General features: G+C 28.0%; 1 protein-coding gene across 2 annotated transcripts; it reads right to left on the bottom strand.

Moving 5' to 3' along the window:
• Positions 1-402: 402 nt before the first annotated feature.
• Positions 403-18,719, bottom strand: LOC107457185 (protein arginine methyltransferase NDUFAF7, mitochondrial). 2 transcript variants are annotated; one of them, XM_016075285.3, is made up of 10 exons: positions 18,417-18,719; positions 16,824-16,951; positions 15,102-15,182; positions 13,097-13,207; positions 10,565-10,825; positions 9,815-9,919; positions 8,175-8,318; positions 5,854-5,959; positions 3,153-3,220; positions 403-585 (listed from the first exon to the last, which is right to left on the bottom strand). In XM_016075285.3, exons 1-10 carry the CDS (start codon positions 18,496-18,498, stop codon positions 424-426), a joined length of 1,248 nt encoding a protein of 415 aa, XP_015930771.1. In that variant the 5' UTR covers positions 18,499-18,719; the 3' UTR covers positions 403-423. The 2 variants fall into 2 exon arrangements, with proteins under 2 accessions (XP_015930771.1, XP_071038528.1); XM_071182427.1 differs by lacking the exon at positions 18,417-18,719 and adding an exon at positions 18,229-18,251.
• Positions 18,720-18,813: the final 94 nt, after the last annotated feature.

Genomic DNA, 18,813 nt, shown 5'->3' with positions numbered 1-18,813 from the left:
TGTTTGATGCTCCTTTTACAAAAGAGTTGGAAGAAACCAATTCCTTTTGAGGCAATTTTTTCCACGGTGGAAGAAAGTTGTGATCCTTGACACTAATAGAATAAAATTTCGAAGATAACCAAGAACTGAGGTACAATTGACAATACATACTATTGGTATATATATATTTTAATAACATTAGTGAAAAAAATATATAAAAAATAACAAAACCTTTTAATTTAAGATGGTCGCTTTGTTATAAATTATACATTTAATTCCATGTTTCGTTATTTTTATTATTAAATAACAACTAAATAGTAATGCTTTAAACAAGTAGTTTCAGAAATGAAATGTTTTCTAGACCTGTTTAAAAGAATCATGATTTTTAATTCAAACAAATGAAAATGGGCAAAAACAAGCAAATATACTTAAAAATATTTATTATCAAAATCCAGGTGGGGGATGTTTACAAAGAAATTCTTTCAAGACTAAAGGATATAAGGCAAGAAACTTGAATCGTTCACCCATTTGATCTGGCATGGTGAGCATTTCATATCCAGACTTTAAGGACTTTACAGTTTCATTAGAGGCATTTTCTATTAATTTCTAAAATGAATAAATACAGACATTAGTAATTATTTTCAATTAATAGAGTTGATTGATTAAGATAAATTTATGAACATTGTTATAATTTCTTACTCTGTTCATTATAAATAAGACAGTGTGATTTTTCATAAATGGACTTTAATTATTAATTGCAATCGATTATCAAATAAATATTAATAATGTGAGTATAATTACTTGCTGCGAAGTGTTATGATTAGTTGATATACAATTTATTATGTTGTAAAAACAATCAATGACTCCATCTACTCCAAATTGAGTTTTTATTTTAATTGCTAGTTAAGAATTTTAGCATAACATACATATTTTTACACAAAAATGTTTTGTATATATGATGGGTTTAGGGAAACATAATGAGAAACCACACTGTTTCATTGGGTTGTATTCTTACAATGAACTTTTCTTTCATATAGTTTAAAAATAAACACTTTCAACTTTTCCATTAGAAAACAGCACAATTCTCAGAAATATCTTATTAAAAATAGTTGTTTTACCAAAAATACTCTATCCCAATCAATTTGAGTATGTGGCTTAGTATTAAATGAAAAAAAATTCAAACACAGCTCATCTTTTACCACATCATTCCTGGAACACTATTAATACAAATTATGGTGGCTCAGGGGATAGAGTCCTCGCCTCCCAATGAGGTTTTCCGGGTTTGATCCCAGCGATAGCAAGTCAATTCGAATTCTGCACCCGACCACAGTGCTGACGTAAAATATCCTCAGAGGTAGTTCTGCTAGCCCTTGCCGTTAGGCTAACCGAGGAAGGTTTTTCTGTTTTTTTTTCTCCATGTAACGCAAATGTGCTGTAGTTCCATCAGAAAATCCTCCATGAAGACAAACGACTCCCACTACTTGATCCAGGAGTTCTTTTGTCTTCTGAATTGGATTTAAAATTACAAGGGAACCGAGTTGAACATTAGTAGCCATAAGACCTAAATTGGGTCGTTTGTTCAACGACGGTAACATATATATATATACAGTCAAACTCCGCTATAGTGAACCTTCAAGGGACTGAAATTTTGCCGTCACTATAACCGGGAGTTCACTATATCCGTTAAGCAGGTAATTTAACCAATGGTTCCCTAACTCCTCCCTTTTATTGCACATTATTCAAATAAATGACTGAAAAATATTATGTAGTAGCAAAAAATGTGTTATTTTTCATTACTCTTCGTCTTGCGTGCAAAAAAAAAATTAGTAATATTTAGCTGATGGGCAATCCTCAACATCAGATATGGAAACACTTCCTGACTCTCAAATAATTTTTCCGGAATTTATGTTATTCCGCTTTTTAAACCTGTCTAACCAGCCATTCGAGAACATAAAAGTATTTTCATAAAATCGCTTAGAAAATTCATCGACATTTGTCCAGATATTGGAATATTGCAGCTTCTTCGAATGGTGAACCACTTCAGTAATGCTTCTTTAACATCCTTGTGATCTGCTTTTCTCATATTTTTTCTGCTATCTAAATTTTTTTCATGGGCAGAAATTATTAATTACCTATTTTTCTATATGTTACAAACTGCAGTTTATATTCTAATATAATAGTTTATATTCCCTGCAAATATCAACTTGATTGCATCCATTTTCAATTTTTCAGATTATGCCCATTTTATCATCAATGGAGAATGCATATTGATCCCACTGACACCTTACAGGTGCATCATCTGCCAGGGTTTGTTTAAGGATTGGAAAGTGAAATAAAAGAAGCAAACAAGACAAAATGCTTATCGCTACATTCCAATCTATAGATGGTTTTAAACATTGGTATATGCATTTATTTTGAAGTAGAAATTTCAAAATTATTCCAAAAAAATAAAGAAGAAAATCAGTCGAAGACAGAAACAAGTTCATTATATCCAACTTCTTCACTTTTTTGGTTCACTATATCCACAAAAAATAACATTATATGTGGCAAGGCACGGGACCGAACATTTCGCTCACTATATCCGGGAGTTCACTATAGCGGGGTTTGACTGTATAATACAAATCATGTTATAATGCAAAAAAAAAAAAAATTAATAATAATAAGTGCAAAAAAATGGGTCATTTACAAATTATTAATAACAAAAATAGATTAAAAGGCTGATATTGAAAATAAAACTTTAAGAAGACGCTATGCTATGGAAGAAACCTATTAAGACGACTTCGCCTTCATCAGTAATTTAAAATACAGAGAAAAGGGGGCTGAGTTAAACTAAGAGAAAACTATTAAGTTTCGAATGCTGAAACCTTTTTCATGCAAAATATTACTTACCTTCTCTATAACAGCAGCTAATCTTACCATAATTTGTTACCAATTTGCTGTTTTGAAAAAAAAAATTTCAGCATTTAAAACTTTATAGTTTATTCTTTATTTATCATAACTAATTTTTTTCTACAGTTTAAATTTTATAGTATTGTAGTCGAAAGAGAATTTTCCAAGAAGAACCCAATGTATAGCGTTTCCTTAAGCTAACTAATTTTCTAGTACTTCTTACAATATGTAACACTGTGAATAAGAAAAGTGTTTGTCACAATTAATCATAGAGATATTTGTACCTTTAATCGAATTTCTATACCCATATTGTGGAGAAAATCTGCTTGTTTTACAGGACCATATACAACAGCTGCAAAAAAAAGGAGAATGTAAGCAGATTTTAAATATTTATATATGGACTTTAAATATTTAAATAAAATGAAAATATGGGAGATAAGAGAAGATTTTAAGAGTGTTATGATCTAATTTTTAAATAAATAAATTGTTTTTCTTAAAATCTTAAAAAATGATAGACTAATACAGATAGATACTAAAAGAATTAAGAGTTTAAATATAAACCATCATATAATGGAGCTACTATTTTCACTAAAATATAAATGCAAAAAATATGTGATAAAAATAAAAATATGGAAGTTAAAGAGAAGCTTTTTAACAGTGTTACGATCTAATTTTAAAATAAATAATTTTTCTTAAAATCCTAAAAAATGACAGACTCATACAGATAGATACAAAAAATATTAAAAGTTTAAATATAAACTATTCTACAATGGAACCACTATATTAACTAAAATATAAATTTAAAAAAATGTGTTATATGAAATAGAAATATGGAAGACAAGAGAAGCTTTGTAAGAGTGTTAAAATCAAATTTTTAAATAAATATATTGTTTTTCTTAAAATCTGAAAAAATGATAGACTCATATAGATAGATACTAAAAAAATTAGGAGTTTAAAAAATTCATAAAGAAATTTTGAAAAATATAGAGACTCTTAATATTTATTAGATTTAAAAAATTTATTTACAATAATAAGCATAACTTAGAAGTGACTAATATCAGCTTTTCATCCTTAACTCTAAAAAGTTATGAATTTTACATAATTCAATTCTTTGAAGTCTAATTTCGAGAAAAAGAATTTTAAACTAATCTATCACACATACAAATATTTACTATCAGAATTAAGAAGAGATAATATATAATTGATAAGATAATAAAATAAATAAAATTGAAAATGGAAATGAATCTTTTCTAAATGCTACAAAAATAATAACAATATCTAAATTTCTATTAAATATGAATGGATATGAATCCACATTAACACTTCAATTAACACATTGTAGTTCATACATGTAAACTGCTGTTTGTAGAAAATGCAACACCATGAAAGAATCATCAGAATCAAATGAAATTTAATGCAGAAACGACTTGTACTGATACAAATAAATGATGAAATTTTCAAAACAAAAGAAACAAATTAAGCGTCCGAAATCAGTATTTGGTGCAGCCACCACGCGCTGCAATAAGTGCTGCTATACGACGTGGCATGGAGTCAAACAGATGTTGAATATCTGCTTGAGGAAGAGAATTCCATATCGCTTGTATGCGCAACCAAAGTTCGTCTTTGGAAACTGCAGGACGCGGATCACGAGTGAGACGCCGACCAACCATATCCCACACGTGCTCAATAGGCGACATATCCGGCGAATAAGCAGGCCAAGGAAGAAGTTGCATGCGTTGTGCTGAACAGAAGTCTCTAACAGTCCGCGCAACATGTGGGCGTGCATTATCCTGCTGAAAGATAGCTCCAGGGATGCCTTGAAGGAAAGGAACGACTTCGGGCTGTAGCACTTCACGGACGTATCTGTTGCTATTGAGATTACCCTCAATTCGTATCAAATTGGATCGTCCATGATACGAAATCGCACCCCAGACCATAACTCCGGGTGTTCGACCACTATGTCGTTCAATAATACACTCAGGAAGGCAGCGTTGACCGGCATAACGTCTAACACGAACACGGCCATCATGGGTCCACAAATTGAAGCGTGATTCATCTGAAAAGACAACTTGGTGCCAATCAGCTCGCCAGTCTCTGTGCTCAAGAGCCCACTGCCGACGCAGCCGTCGATGATCCGCCGTGAGGGGAATCCTGTATAATGGCACCCTTGCACGCAATCCACGGCGCAGCAGACGACGACGAATTGACGAAGCCGACAATTGTACACCTGTAGCAGTAGACCAATGTGCTGCCAGCTGCCTGGAGGAAGCTGTGCGATCATTCACCGCCATGCGGAGCAGGTGTCGATCATCGCGCTCTGACGTCACCTTCTGTCGTCCAGTGCCTGTTTTTCGAGTTGTTCGGTGCTCGTCGGTCCACTGCTTCCAAACTCGCATCACTGTGGAACTGTTCCGCTGCATACGAGCTGCTATTGCGCGATAGGAAAATCCTCCTTCTCGAAGGCCGATTATCCTCCCTCGTTCAAACTCCGTAAGTTGCTTGAATTTCTTATTCTTCCGTCGTGGAGGCATACTCAGGTCTCACTAAACGTTTGCCACTAACAAATAATCATAGACTATTTTCAACGTCCCGCTACAGCACTTTATTTATACGCTTTCAGCATCAATTCAGAGGGCGCTGCGCGCGCCACGCACGCGCGATGGCTCTGAAACTTTATTAATTTGCATAATATCCTATATCCATTATTAAAATAATATTTCATTTGATTCTGATGATTCCTTCATGGTGTTGCATTTTCTACAAACAGCAGTTTAGTTCAAATTATGAATGACATTCATCATGCATATTGAATACGAATTATTTCTGATTTCTTTCTTTCAGAACTAATGAAAAAAATTTTATTTTACATTTATACTGAATTATTTTCTCATAATAACCATAATATGTTTTTTGCTACAATGGATAGAATATTTTCACCATTTTGCTTATTTTGAAATAGAATATTTTAAGACATTATTATCTCACCTTTTTCACAAGCATGTTCAGTTAAAAATGCAAAATCCACATCAGCAGTCAAATCTGCTTCTCCAGAACACTTCAATGGATCATGCAGTTTGTGATTTTTAAAACTCTGAATGAAAAAAAAAAACATTATAAATTACCTAAATAAAAATTTATATATAAAAAAAATGAAAGTTAAAAATAATACTAATACATTCAACACTTTTTAGTATCATCATTTAAAGCAATTCATTTAAAAAGCCTGACAATGGTTTCATGGGCTCAAGAACAAAATTTACTCTTGGCACCTTCTTCAAAACACAAAAAGTTTTGTATTTTCCTCAGATTCTTATTAAATTGTTTATGTATATTTCATAAGACTCTGAAAATTCTTTTTTAAAATTGTAGTTTACAGATTCATTTCTATAACATCTATTTTTATAACTCAATTAAAATATTAACTTTCACTTGTTTTATTAGTATTTATTTCTACTGAAAACAAAACCTTTGCTCGTTTATATTACTTATTTTATATTTATAAAAAAAGAATTCTTTGCAGCTTTTTTAATTATTTAAAACAAAGAACACAACATTTATTGTAAGGAATAAAACTGTTATATGTTTAATATTATTACACGATACGTAGGACATATCCTACAAAGTAAGAGAGCCTGAACTTTCTGACAGCAATATATAGGAGATAATAGGGATAGGATACAATTGAATTTATAGCACTGATGTAAAAAAAAAATTTATGCATAAAATATTTTTTTAAGTTAGAATAATAAATTAGAAGAATTATCACCTTTAATTAAAAAGTTTTTAATGATAAGATTTAGCTTAATCATGACAACTGCAAAGTTAATTCTCTGGGCATCGTACTAAAATAGTAACTCAAAAAATATTTCCTTAATTAGCCAAGTTTATAAATGGAACACTTAAGTATTATTATTTTTAAACAAATACATAATAAAAGGAATTTTAAAAATATTCAACTTCAAAACTAAAAAAAAAAAGATTTTTTATTCAATTTTTTTTTTTTTTTTTTTTTTTTTTTTTTTTTTTTTTTTTTGGTGATTTAAATCTGCTTTTCTATCTCTTTATGAGTACCTTACTGGCAAATTTGGAAAGCTGCAATATTTATGAAATGAATCATTACATAGTTAAGAATTATCAAATGCTATCACAAGAATATTATTAACTTCTATATTTAATATGGTGTTATACATGAAAATTATTATTTACTTTACCTAGGCATTGCATACATTGACAAATTCTCCTTAACATAGTAAGGTTTGGCAAATATAAAACATGTGAAACAAAACAGAAAATTATTTTCTCTTTCTTTTCTTTATTCAAAAAAGAGAACTAAATTCATGACTAAAGAAAAAAAAATTTCTCTCTCAGGGTGCGTAGCCAAATTATTTAACAAAAAATAAGCACCTTTTAAGCACTTTAAAAAAAAATCATAATTAGGCAGGATTGGAAAGTGTTTGACAATTAACGGTTTTATCTTGTTTTAACCGTCATGTCAAAAAAAAAAACTTTTGGTATTGTTTTTAGCAATTGTCAAAAATCATGAAATTTTTAATCATGTAAAAGGAATGGCGCTTTCATACGCTACGGACTGACAACAAGTCGAAATAGATTGGGGTTGAATTAATTGTGAAAATATTGAATAGAACAATATGAACTGTGTCTTTTTGCATAATTCGAGGCGAAAATCAACATAGTAAAACAAAAATCTCATTTTGAGAAAGGGAAAATTAAGCACTTTTTAAAAACACCCAATGAAAAACGCACCTTTAAGGGCTTTTAAAAAAACGAAAATAAGCAGCTTTAAGCACTTTTTAAAAACGCTAAGCACCCTGTCTCTGTTCAATACAATTGTTTAGGAAACAAAAATAATTCAATAACTGTCTTATTTGATTATTATTACTAATATTCTATTATATTAGGAATAAAAAGATCAGTGTAAGGAATAACAGAAAATGGTCCTTAAACTTGAAAAAAAATAATTATTATTAAAATAGCAAATTGAGCAGGCAATATGTGAAAAGTTTATCTTTTTATAATTTAACAGTTAATTTTCGCTATTGAATCCCACTTTATTCGCAACATTTTACAACTTCAAATGAAGTAGATACCATGAAATAGAACTTGATGAACCAATTTTAACTTAGAAACTTTGACTTATTTTAAAATTCCTGAAGAACTCAAAAAAATATGAAACAGAAAATTATTCATCAACAAACTAAGATTTTTTTTAAAGTTTCATTTGTGAATTAATAATGCTTTTTATCAAAACTTTAATAAGGAATAAAATTATTAAAATAGTAACTTACCCTAAATGTATCAGTTTTTGTTCCTTCGTGACCATAATCAATAATTAAAGTTATTCCCCCATCTTCTTCCATTCTTTTTAGAATCCTGTCTAACAGAATACCAGAATCTGGAGAAATTTCCATGTGATCTCTTTCTTCATTTTCCTATAATTTAATTATGACAGAATATTATGTTAATTATTAATCAATAATTACTTAAAAATTACTTCCACAATCCCAAAACAAAACATTTTTTTTCAATTACCTGAGAACAGAAGAATCAATTACAAAGTATTAAAAATAGCTTTCTTTTTTTAACTTGTCAATAATCTTTTAAACTGATATAACTCTGTTTATAAGATATTTATCTACAGGTACAAATATATTAATGCCAATTGAATATATTTAAGTGGTAAGAGAATTTCTAAGAACTGTTCCCAAAATTTGACTATAATTTTTACCAGTTTTTTGAGATGATATAACCAATATTCCAAGCAGATGAAAAAGAATTTTGTGAAACAGGTAACTATTGTAATTACATAAAAATACAGAGTAAGCAGATTAAAAGGAAACTAGATTTTGTTCTTGAGATCATAAACAATATAAAAATGTAATTTGATAACAACATATTTTAAAATATGCATTAATCTTTGTATATGTTTTTGTCACATAAGGCAATAATAAATCCTAAAGATCTTACATTTTTGTTCTATTGCCTTACATCCTTGATAACTAGGTGGAAAAAAAAATTCTGCAAAAATGTGGTCCTTTATGAATATTTTATCCTACATGCACTTGGTAATTCAAAAATTTTACAGACAAAATTTTACAAACATTTACAAACAAATTTTACAAACATTTACAAACAAATTTTACAAAAACAATTGTATGTTTATTCGTACAAAAATATTTTTTTGTTATTTAAAATATCTCAAAAATTAAATAGCATATTAGATTTAGATTCTCAGATTAATAAGATAGCATCTTATTAGGTGAAAATCTGATCACAAAATAAAACTGATTTATGTGTTTCATTTTATATCAAAATACAAGGCCAAAAAAAAAAAAATATTTTCTTAAAAAGGGAGGAAAAACTTCTAACTTCATATGTTAAATTATAGGGCAAAATCAGGAAATTTTGCTGCTGGCCAATAGCTAGCAATAGCCAATAGAAATAGCATTTTTAACAATGACCACATTTTAAAACATGTGGTCCCTTTTTCACAAATTTAACGTTTTAAATGATAAAGAAAAACTGTTGATATTAATAACGTTATTTTCTTTGAAGTTTTTTTAAAAATACAATAAATATTACAAGATTCATTCCTAAACTGAATAAAAATTTTCAGAAACAAGTGGAAAAAGTAATTTTTAGAATGTTACAAGATAATTCATAAAAATTCCATATCTATTGAAACAAAATTATATTAAAATGCACATGCGTTGTATATTGGATGAATATAAACAATCTGAAGGTGCAATCTAGAGCATCAATCTGAAAATAAGAGATTAGCACATATTTTTTTACCACCATTTGTTAGATTTAGTCACCCTTCGGGCAGTGGTGGCCTTTAATTTTGCTATATGTCTTAAATACATAAATAACTTTTAAAAATGCCTACATTGAATAAACTAATTTATAGAATATAAACAAGGCTTACAGAAATCAAAAGTTTGGAAGCAGGAGTCTCCATGCGTGACATCACATATTGAAATTCTCCTTCCTTTACATCTATTAAGATTTCTCGCCAACCATTTTCTGTTTTCTAGTAAAAAAATTAGAACTATTTTAAAAGGTGAAATTTAAGATTATCAGAAATTGTAAATTTCTAAAACAGGGAAAGAAAAAGAAGAAAAAACATTGAAAATACCGCCTAGGAAGAAACAGGCTTCTTCACATCCGATTGGAAGGAAAAAAAGAAACTCTTTCCAAAGCAATATCAAATATTAAAACAGTTCTAAATAGTTTACAATTGCAATCTAGTTTAAATAGGCATTAATAAGATTAAATATTAATTTTTAAGCTAATGAATGAATCACTGTTAAAAAAGTGAAAACTGAAAAGCAACAATTCAAAAAATTTTTAAAATTCTATATAAAAATAGTTTCTTTTTAATTAGAAGTGAAAAACTTGGAATTTACTGGTACTATAAATTTAATTTGTTTAAATTCAAAGTATTATTATAATTCTCCTAAACATTTGAATTGGTCTTTTTTAGTTTCTTCTGTTCAATCCAGTTTCTTCCAACATACAAGAAACAGGTTTGCCCTGGATGAAATGACGACCCTGATGATTATAAAAATATAAACTGATGAATTAAATATCTTCTTCTTTCAAGGCACTACAGCCTGTTACAGGCCAAGACCATTCCAAATTAAATGTATATAAAAATATATAAAGACCAAAGTACCTGAAATTTATGTATAGGGAGAGCATCAAAGAACTCATGAGCTAAAAACAATGAAAATCCTTCCGGAACACTTTCTAAGTGATGATGCCATGTCAAGGGTACTTTATACTTTGTTTCCAAAGTTTTGTTATGAAGACCATCCTCTTCTGAGACTTCTACGTTTGGACAAAGCTTTGATCTTTGAACATTACAAAGATATGGACTAGCCTCAATAAAATGAACACTCAAACTAACATTTGAAGTAGTCAGCCGGGTGAAAACCTATAACAAAACACACATTCTTTTAATTTTAGTACAAAATAATTTCAACAAATTTCAGCAGGAACCTCAATCAGTCAACAAAAAAAATATTATTAATTGAAGCATTCACATTATAAAGACAAAAAAGAGTTAAATATATTTTCATAAAAAAAATGTAAAAATCATAGATTTCTTTCTACAAGGGAGCTCTACTTACCTACCTCCCTGATTGTTTCTCATTCAAAATGTTTTTTGCTCTTTTTCTTAAAAGTCAATATTGTTCAAAAACAAAAAAAAGGAAAAAGAGATTAATTTGCTAATAAAATATATGATTCTCATAATTTTATGTAAGAACATTATGTTAATACGCAAATGACCTAAATTTGATTATTTGAAAATTATTATATTCTTTTTCTAGCTTTTTACGGCTTTTTCCCAATTCCATTTGTAATACTTTATTATATTTTTATATCACATAACATACCACATTTTCTTCTAGAAGTTGGGGAACTAAACTACACAAGTAAAGTAAAGCATTCCTACAACAGTACTTATCCAAGTAAAGATCATTATCATAAACTCCTTTTTCAAATTTCTATTTATTATTCCTTACAAATTATTCCTTTATTTATTATTCCTTTTTTTAATCGCTGTCCTTCCTAATAAATGCTAGTAACCAATTTTTTTTTAGGGAAATAACAGAGCTCAAAAAGTATGTTCGAATTCTGAGCTTTGTTTTCATTGGGTTCTAAAATGAACCCCACTTCTCAATTTAAGAGAAAAAACTTTTTATTTTGTTGTCTGCCTATTCAACTTTATTATTCACTGTATGTATTAAAATTTTTCAAAATAATAAAAAGGAAGCACTAGAACATAATTATTAAAATGTAATTATTGAATGAAGCTCTTTTGTTAACATAAATAGTTAAATGGCATCTAATGGGGACACCACATAATCATTAGTGTTAACAGAAAAGCTTTACCATGTAAGGGTTGCAAAAATGAATAATTATTATAAAACATAATTATTAATATTGTTACATTTGTCGTATTTGTCTATTTTGTAATTGTTATCTTTGTCTTATTTATCCAAACTAAAATTGAATTTTTTAATTTTTAAAACCACATTTAGAAATATTTTCTTTTCGTCATCCTACTAAACTAAAGAAAGCATTATTATTGAATCAGTTTTGTATAATTAGTGAACTTCAATTAATTTTTCTAATGTATATGTGATTAGTTTACAATTTGATAGTTAAAGAAAAAATATATCCTTATTCTTAGTTATTTAATAATTTAAAAAAAGCTGCCAACATTTGAAAATTAAAGCTAGAGATATTTGTTCTTTGTATTAAATAATGTTTGTTGTTGTAGTTCATTTTATGTCACACTAGAGCTGCACAGTGGGGTATTGACAATGATCTGCGAAACATCACTGATGATGAATCGAAGACATGCCATCACAATTTTGATCTGCTGCAGAGGGGATGGTACACCTACTGCAATAACCCGACGAACTGCATTTGGAGTCGAACACTTTACGGTTGAACAGTTTGACGAGGACCAATACCATACACCCTCGGACCCCTCGCAGACTGATCCAAGTGGTCCTCCACCTGCACACTGACCGCAGCCAGTGATGCTGGACTTCGGTTAAAGAATAATACAAAATAATAATTATAATTATACAAACTAATTCCTAGGTAAAATAAATATTTTTCAGAATGACTAAAGACTCCATGGGAATGCCTTCAGAATTCTAAACAAAACTAGTGTCATATAGTTATCATTATACTTTATAGTGCATTTTAAAATATTGAAATGTACAATATCTTATTTTCTTCATGGACATTTTTATTTATTTAATAACTACATTAAGAAAAATATTTTTTCAAAGGAGAACAACAATGTTAAATGCCAAGATATAATATTTGACCTACTAATCAAATCTTCACACAATAAACATTATAATTACACTGAAATAACTTTTACTTAGAAAATATCCCTTTAAGCATTTAAAAACACTTAGCACTAAACTTTTCAATAAGAAAAAAAAATTTATAATAGGTAGTGTACAGTTATAATTACATTCCAACTAGATTATTAACAGTAAAAACATCAATAACAGAAGATTTTTAAAAATTGAAGTCAATATCCAAGTGAGATAAAATAAAAAGAAAAGGAAACAAGGAAATAAACTAGAAACTAACATTGGGTTTAAATGGCCTTAGCTTTGAAAGTTTAAAAAATGAATATACACAATTATAATTACACTCCAATGAGATTATTTACTCTGAGAACATCATCAGTCAGTGTGCCCCGACCTGGACCAAATTCAATGAGCTGTAAAGGTTGTGGTTTTCCAATCTTGTACCATTCATTATAAAACCACACACCAATGAGCTAAAATAAATAAAATAAAATTATTAAAATGTTAAGTATTTATTTTAAAATACTAATATTTTATAAGATAAATAAATTAATAACATGAATTTTAAGCTGCTTATTTATAGTTATGGTGCAACAAAAGATGGATTTCTTCATTTTAACGCTATCCAACACACTATATACAGGGTTATTCATAATTCCCTCCGGAGTTTCAAAGCGTTATAGTAAAAATACGAAGACAAATATGGCAAAAAAGAACATATGAAATTATTCCGAAAGTATTCGAGTTTTATATGCCGCGCGAAAGGATAACACGTGCTATCAATAAGATAGACAGTACCATGTTGAGTAGAGTATGGCAGGAACTGGACTATCGCATTGATGTATGCCGTGTGACCAAGGGATCACACATAGAACACCTGTAATGTATGTAAGTAAAACTTGAATAGTTTCGGAATAATTTAATATGTTTCTTTTTTTCATATTCGCCTTCTTTTTTTTTACTATAACGCTTCGAAACCCCGGAGAGAATTATGAATAACCCTGTATATTTACATAGTAACCTATAGGGCCACATTGTCGATCCCCTAATAGGCCTATAATAAAATTGTTCTCATCTAGCAGGCTTAGATGAGAACAATCCCACTGTTTATTAAGCTTTAATTTTGTATCCAATTTATTGTGAGAACAATTTAAGCATTAAAACAAGATCACAAAAGATCAAACTTTGCACTAACAAGGGATAAAAATGGAGGGATAACTGTAAATCTACAACATTTTTAACATTAAATATTTCGTTTAAAAATTAAGAACGATTTACGATTTGTTTTTTGTCTAGTTTTTTCTTTTTCAAAAAACGTATGTTTTTATGGACATATTTAGTATGACGTGACAATTAAGAGGGTTTCTATTAGACTTTAATCTTCACTTTCTTTCTTGAAAGTAAAGTAACTCAAAAACTGAAATGCTTAGCTTTAAAATTTTCTTTTAAAAATTAAGATCGATTTTTATTTTTTCTGTTTTGCTTTTGTATATAACCTTTGTTTTTATAGGCATTTTTATAATAGCACTGTATTTTTAAAAGCATTTCCTATTTACTAATTTCTACTCCTTTTCTGCAATGCTAGACCTATTTTTTAATGTGTTTTGAATTTTTTTTCTAGAAAATACTTTTTTTAGCATTAAAATTTTGTATTAAGAATTAAAAGGATTTTTTTCAGTTTCTTTTTTTTAAACTTTACAACTTTATTAATTTTTTTTAATAGCTGTTAGTCAGTATTTTTTATCTTAAATATTTCTAATTATCTTAATATCTAATTATTTTTATCTCAAACATTTCCATTAAAGGTTTTTTAATTTACCCCATACCTATAATGCTGGTCATTTTTGATTTTTTTTTCAATAATGACTAAACTTATTTCCATATAAAAAATAATATTTATATATGATTTTTTTTTTAAAAAAAGTTGCTATTCGGCTGCCGAATATTCGGTATTTGGCCAAATCACTATTCATGACATTAATGAATTATTTAAATAAAATACTTGAGAAAAGGATATTAATAAAAAATAGAATTTTTATTTTTTTTATTTTACTGCTACTAGAAGACAAGAGGATAAAAAATTTTGTACTTAGTGTGATGCATGTAAAATATAGAAAAAAATATAACAAAATTGGCTGAAATTAAATGCTAAACTTTAAGAAAATGTGTAAAAAATATTTCTATTTTTGTCACTGGTCTATAGTTAAATAACTTTAATCCTAAAATATTGTAAAATCTCCAAAATCATATATCTTTATCATGAAAAAAAATCCCAGTTGATAAATTTGAAATCTAGGAAATAACCATAGCTATCCAAATTAAATATACGAAGCAATATCATGAATTAAAATATTTTTTAATACTTACTTCACCAAATATTTGAGAAATTTCAGGTGAAGTAATGAAATCTCCTTTGCTTCCAAAAACATCCCTTTTCATATAATAGCCCTGTTAAAGATTCAAAACAAATTAATTTTAATAGGGAAAAAATATACATAGGCAATACACTTTTTCTAATGAGAAAAATTTATTCAAACTAGAAATATAAAGTGAAGAAGAAATTCTGAAAAAATTCTTGTATCCTTAATTTATGCAACTTATCATTGACATGAAGTCAGCAATACAACAACAAAGATGGACTTTGTATTTAACTTTGGAACAGCAAACAAATGAATAGAAATAACAACATATTATTTTCAAATTTTTGAAAAAAAATTAAGTGTTTGATTATGGAATGATTTCTAAAAAATTATAGACCCATGAAAATTGTTGTCGAAGTCTTTCAGGTCTATGATTTCCTTTGCCCTCTTATGTTAAAAAATGCTGACTCTACAAAACAATTAGATTGAAAGAATTGGAATAAATAAAGAATCAAGTGATAAGTGATAACAAATTTAAAGGGTAAAAGATTCTCTTTACTTGAAATTAGAGTCTTTTGAATGCAGACCTATTGAAGGAAGTGCCGTTGTAGATAAAAATAGAAAATATTTAAATAATGTTAAGCATAGATACAGAGTATAGCTGTTTCAGTGATAAAGATATCAAATATCCACTTTGCCATGGGCAAAAGAAATCATAGACCTGTAAGACTTTAACAACTATTTTCATGGGTACATATTTTTTAGAAATCATTCCATAATCAAACACTTACATCTTTTTCAAAAATTTGAAAATAATTAATATGTTGCTATTTTTATAATAGTCATTTGTTTGCTGTTCTAAGGTTAAATACAAAGTCCATCTTAGTTGTTGTATTGCCTGACATCATGTTTATTTTTAATTGAACATCAGAAGACAATCAGATTTTATTTTTCTAACACAAGTTTTTATAAATGTAATTAAATTTTAAATATTGACAACTTAAAATATAAAGTACTTATCGCTGATAAAGACTTAAATTTCAGTAACAGTTGGTAGAATTATATAGTTTTTGTAGCTTGAATTGGTCACAGTTGGAATATAATTTAATTACAACTGAGGACAACTTACCTATCTATACTCAAGCTATAATGGTCAGGCCATAATGGCATACAAGAAACTAGTTTTAAAAAAAAGATTTAAAAAACTACGATGATTAAAAATTAATCTCAAAGGATAAAACTGATAGCCATCTCTAAGCAAGCCATTATACATTTTTTAAAAATTTATTCCAAGTATAAGAAAGGCTACTGCATGAAAAGCGTGCCTTATATATATTATGAAGTGGACTGTTTCTTTTTGTTCATACGTTTATTAAAACAAAATTAAAAAAATAAACTATATACATGAAGAAAATTAATGTGGCTGTTGTAATAGCAGTAAACAATGAAAAATAGCTCATGAGAAAGCTTTCAAAGTTCTTCAAGTAATAATCTTTGATTCTCTGACAGTGATGTGAGAGGGATAAATGCGTAGGCATACATTTTTGATACCTAACAAATAGAAAAACATTTTTTACACAACTAGCCCAGTAATGAATTTTTTTCATTTTGAGCATAACAAAACCAGTATGTATAAATACTTTAATTAAAAACTACACATTTCTTAGCATGCAAAATAAGCATAATAAATAATAAGGCAGTTTTAATTACAGAGAAAACAACTACTTACTGAGACAGGAGAAATTAAAACTTCTTTCATGTAATCTGCTACAGTCATTGGCCCTGTTGCTTCTATTTTCATACTCAAGTAATCAAATAATTTTCTGTTGTTCTGGCTGCTGTTACAAAAATTCTGAGCTATGAAAAAAAAAATTAAGAAAAAAATGTGTTTAATATGCAAACAAAATAAAAAGAAGCATAATGAAATACCTAAGTAGTACTTGAAAATGAAAATAAATGTATATATTTTCTTCAAATATGTCATTATATTTCCTTTTGTTAAAATAGATGCAGCAGCCAATTTTTTCAGAAAGATTTTTTTTCCCTTTCAGTTGGCAGCTTCATATTGTTATTGACAGTTTTTTCTACCAACCTTTAGAGATACTGTGATATTAAACATCTATTATTAATATATTCTATTATTGTACTTTCACTATTAATACAGATTTCCTTCAGCCCATTTCCCCCCAGCTTAAAAATAAAAACATTTTTGTTCCCTCATTAATATTAATCACAACAATACTGTCTTATGATTATTGTATAAGTCATAAACATGTAAATTACATACAAAAATGACTCAGTCCATTCATTAATGAAATTCCCTCATTCATTTATAATTACAACAATATTGTCTTATAATTATTGCATAAGTTATAAACATGTAAATTACATACAAAAATGACTCAGTTCATTTATTAATGAAAATGGAATATTTTCATAGTGCCAGCAATAATTACAAGCCGAGTTGGACCCCTAAGATGTTTTTTTCTTTTTTAGATCTTATTTCAATTTCTTGTGGGCCACTGCCTAGAAGTCACAAAAACTTGATGATTAATTTGACAGTCGTATCAAGATTGATATTTTCCTAATGAGGATATATCTTTAAAGTACAGCTTCTCACAGCACTTCATAATCTCTTTACTTTAATGATCTTTTAAATTAAAAGATATGCTACATCAATTCTTTACACAACTCATTTATTTGTTTTCTGCTTATAAAAAGAAAACAAATGTGTAAATAAAAGTTTTGTTACCTATAAAAAGATATTTACGTAGAGAAAAAAGATTAACTTAGAACTTATATGTAATAAGAATAGCAACAGCACACATACAATTTGTAATGAAAAGAAAGCTAAATTAACACACAACTGGCAATATAAACAGTGGGTTAAAGTGTAGAATAGTATACCCTTGTATTGGGTGTACTATTTTACTATATATAAAATATTCCCTTTACTTATTCCCTATATTAAAATATTCCCTAATAAAATATTCCTAGAGCGATTTTTTATTATTAGAAAATCTCACTTGTTAACACCCTGTTTTTCTGCAAGAACATAAAAATTTGCTATAATACAAAGGGAACCCCATAGTAATTTTTTAGCAAATATAATTATAGATTTAAATAATATTTACTTTTAATACAATTTTTTCAAGTACCGCAATTACATAAAAGATTTAAATTGCAATTTTCTATAATTAAATAAGATAGATACAGAACGTGAATAAATCTCTTTTCCAAATAAATAATGCCATATGCACAGTTTAAGATAATTACTCTATGTGTCCGATCAATTTTAACTAAACCATGAAAATTAATATACCTCTTATGAATGCTGGATACCTGAAACGTCTTCTACCATTGCAAAAAATATTTAAAGAATAAAACAAGGTTTTACTTAACATAACTTCAACGAGAAAGTGTTAAATTCTTTCAAAAATGAATATAGTGAGCGTTAAAAATGTTAATAGTAATATAAACTCTTAAAATCATCATATATCTTAATTTTTTTTAATAAGAAATTAATAAATTTTCATTGTGATCAGGATTATTTAATCAAAAAGGGTCGAATCGATCACTGGAAATTGTTTTCAAGAGATTGTTTGTTTACAAATTTCTCTGTACTAAGCAATGAAAGTTAAAGTTACAACAGACGAATAGTTAATGTTATTTATAAATCTTTTTTAGTTATTTTATTAACGATTTAAAATTACTAATCA

Source organism: Parasteatoda tepidariorum, chromosome 6 (assembly GCF_043381705.1).
Source record: "Parasteatoda tepidariorum isolate YZ-2023 chromosome 6, CAS_Ptep_4.0, whole genome shotgun sequence".
In the NCBI taxonomy this organism is placed as follows: Eukaryota; Metazoa; Arthropoda; class Arachnida; order Araneae; family Theridiidae; genus Parasteatoda; species Parasteatoda tepidariorum.
The sequence above is the reverse complement of the archived record's forward strand: the minus strand, read 5'-3'. Positions and strand labels throughout refer to the sequence as shown.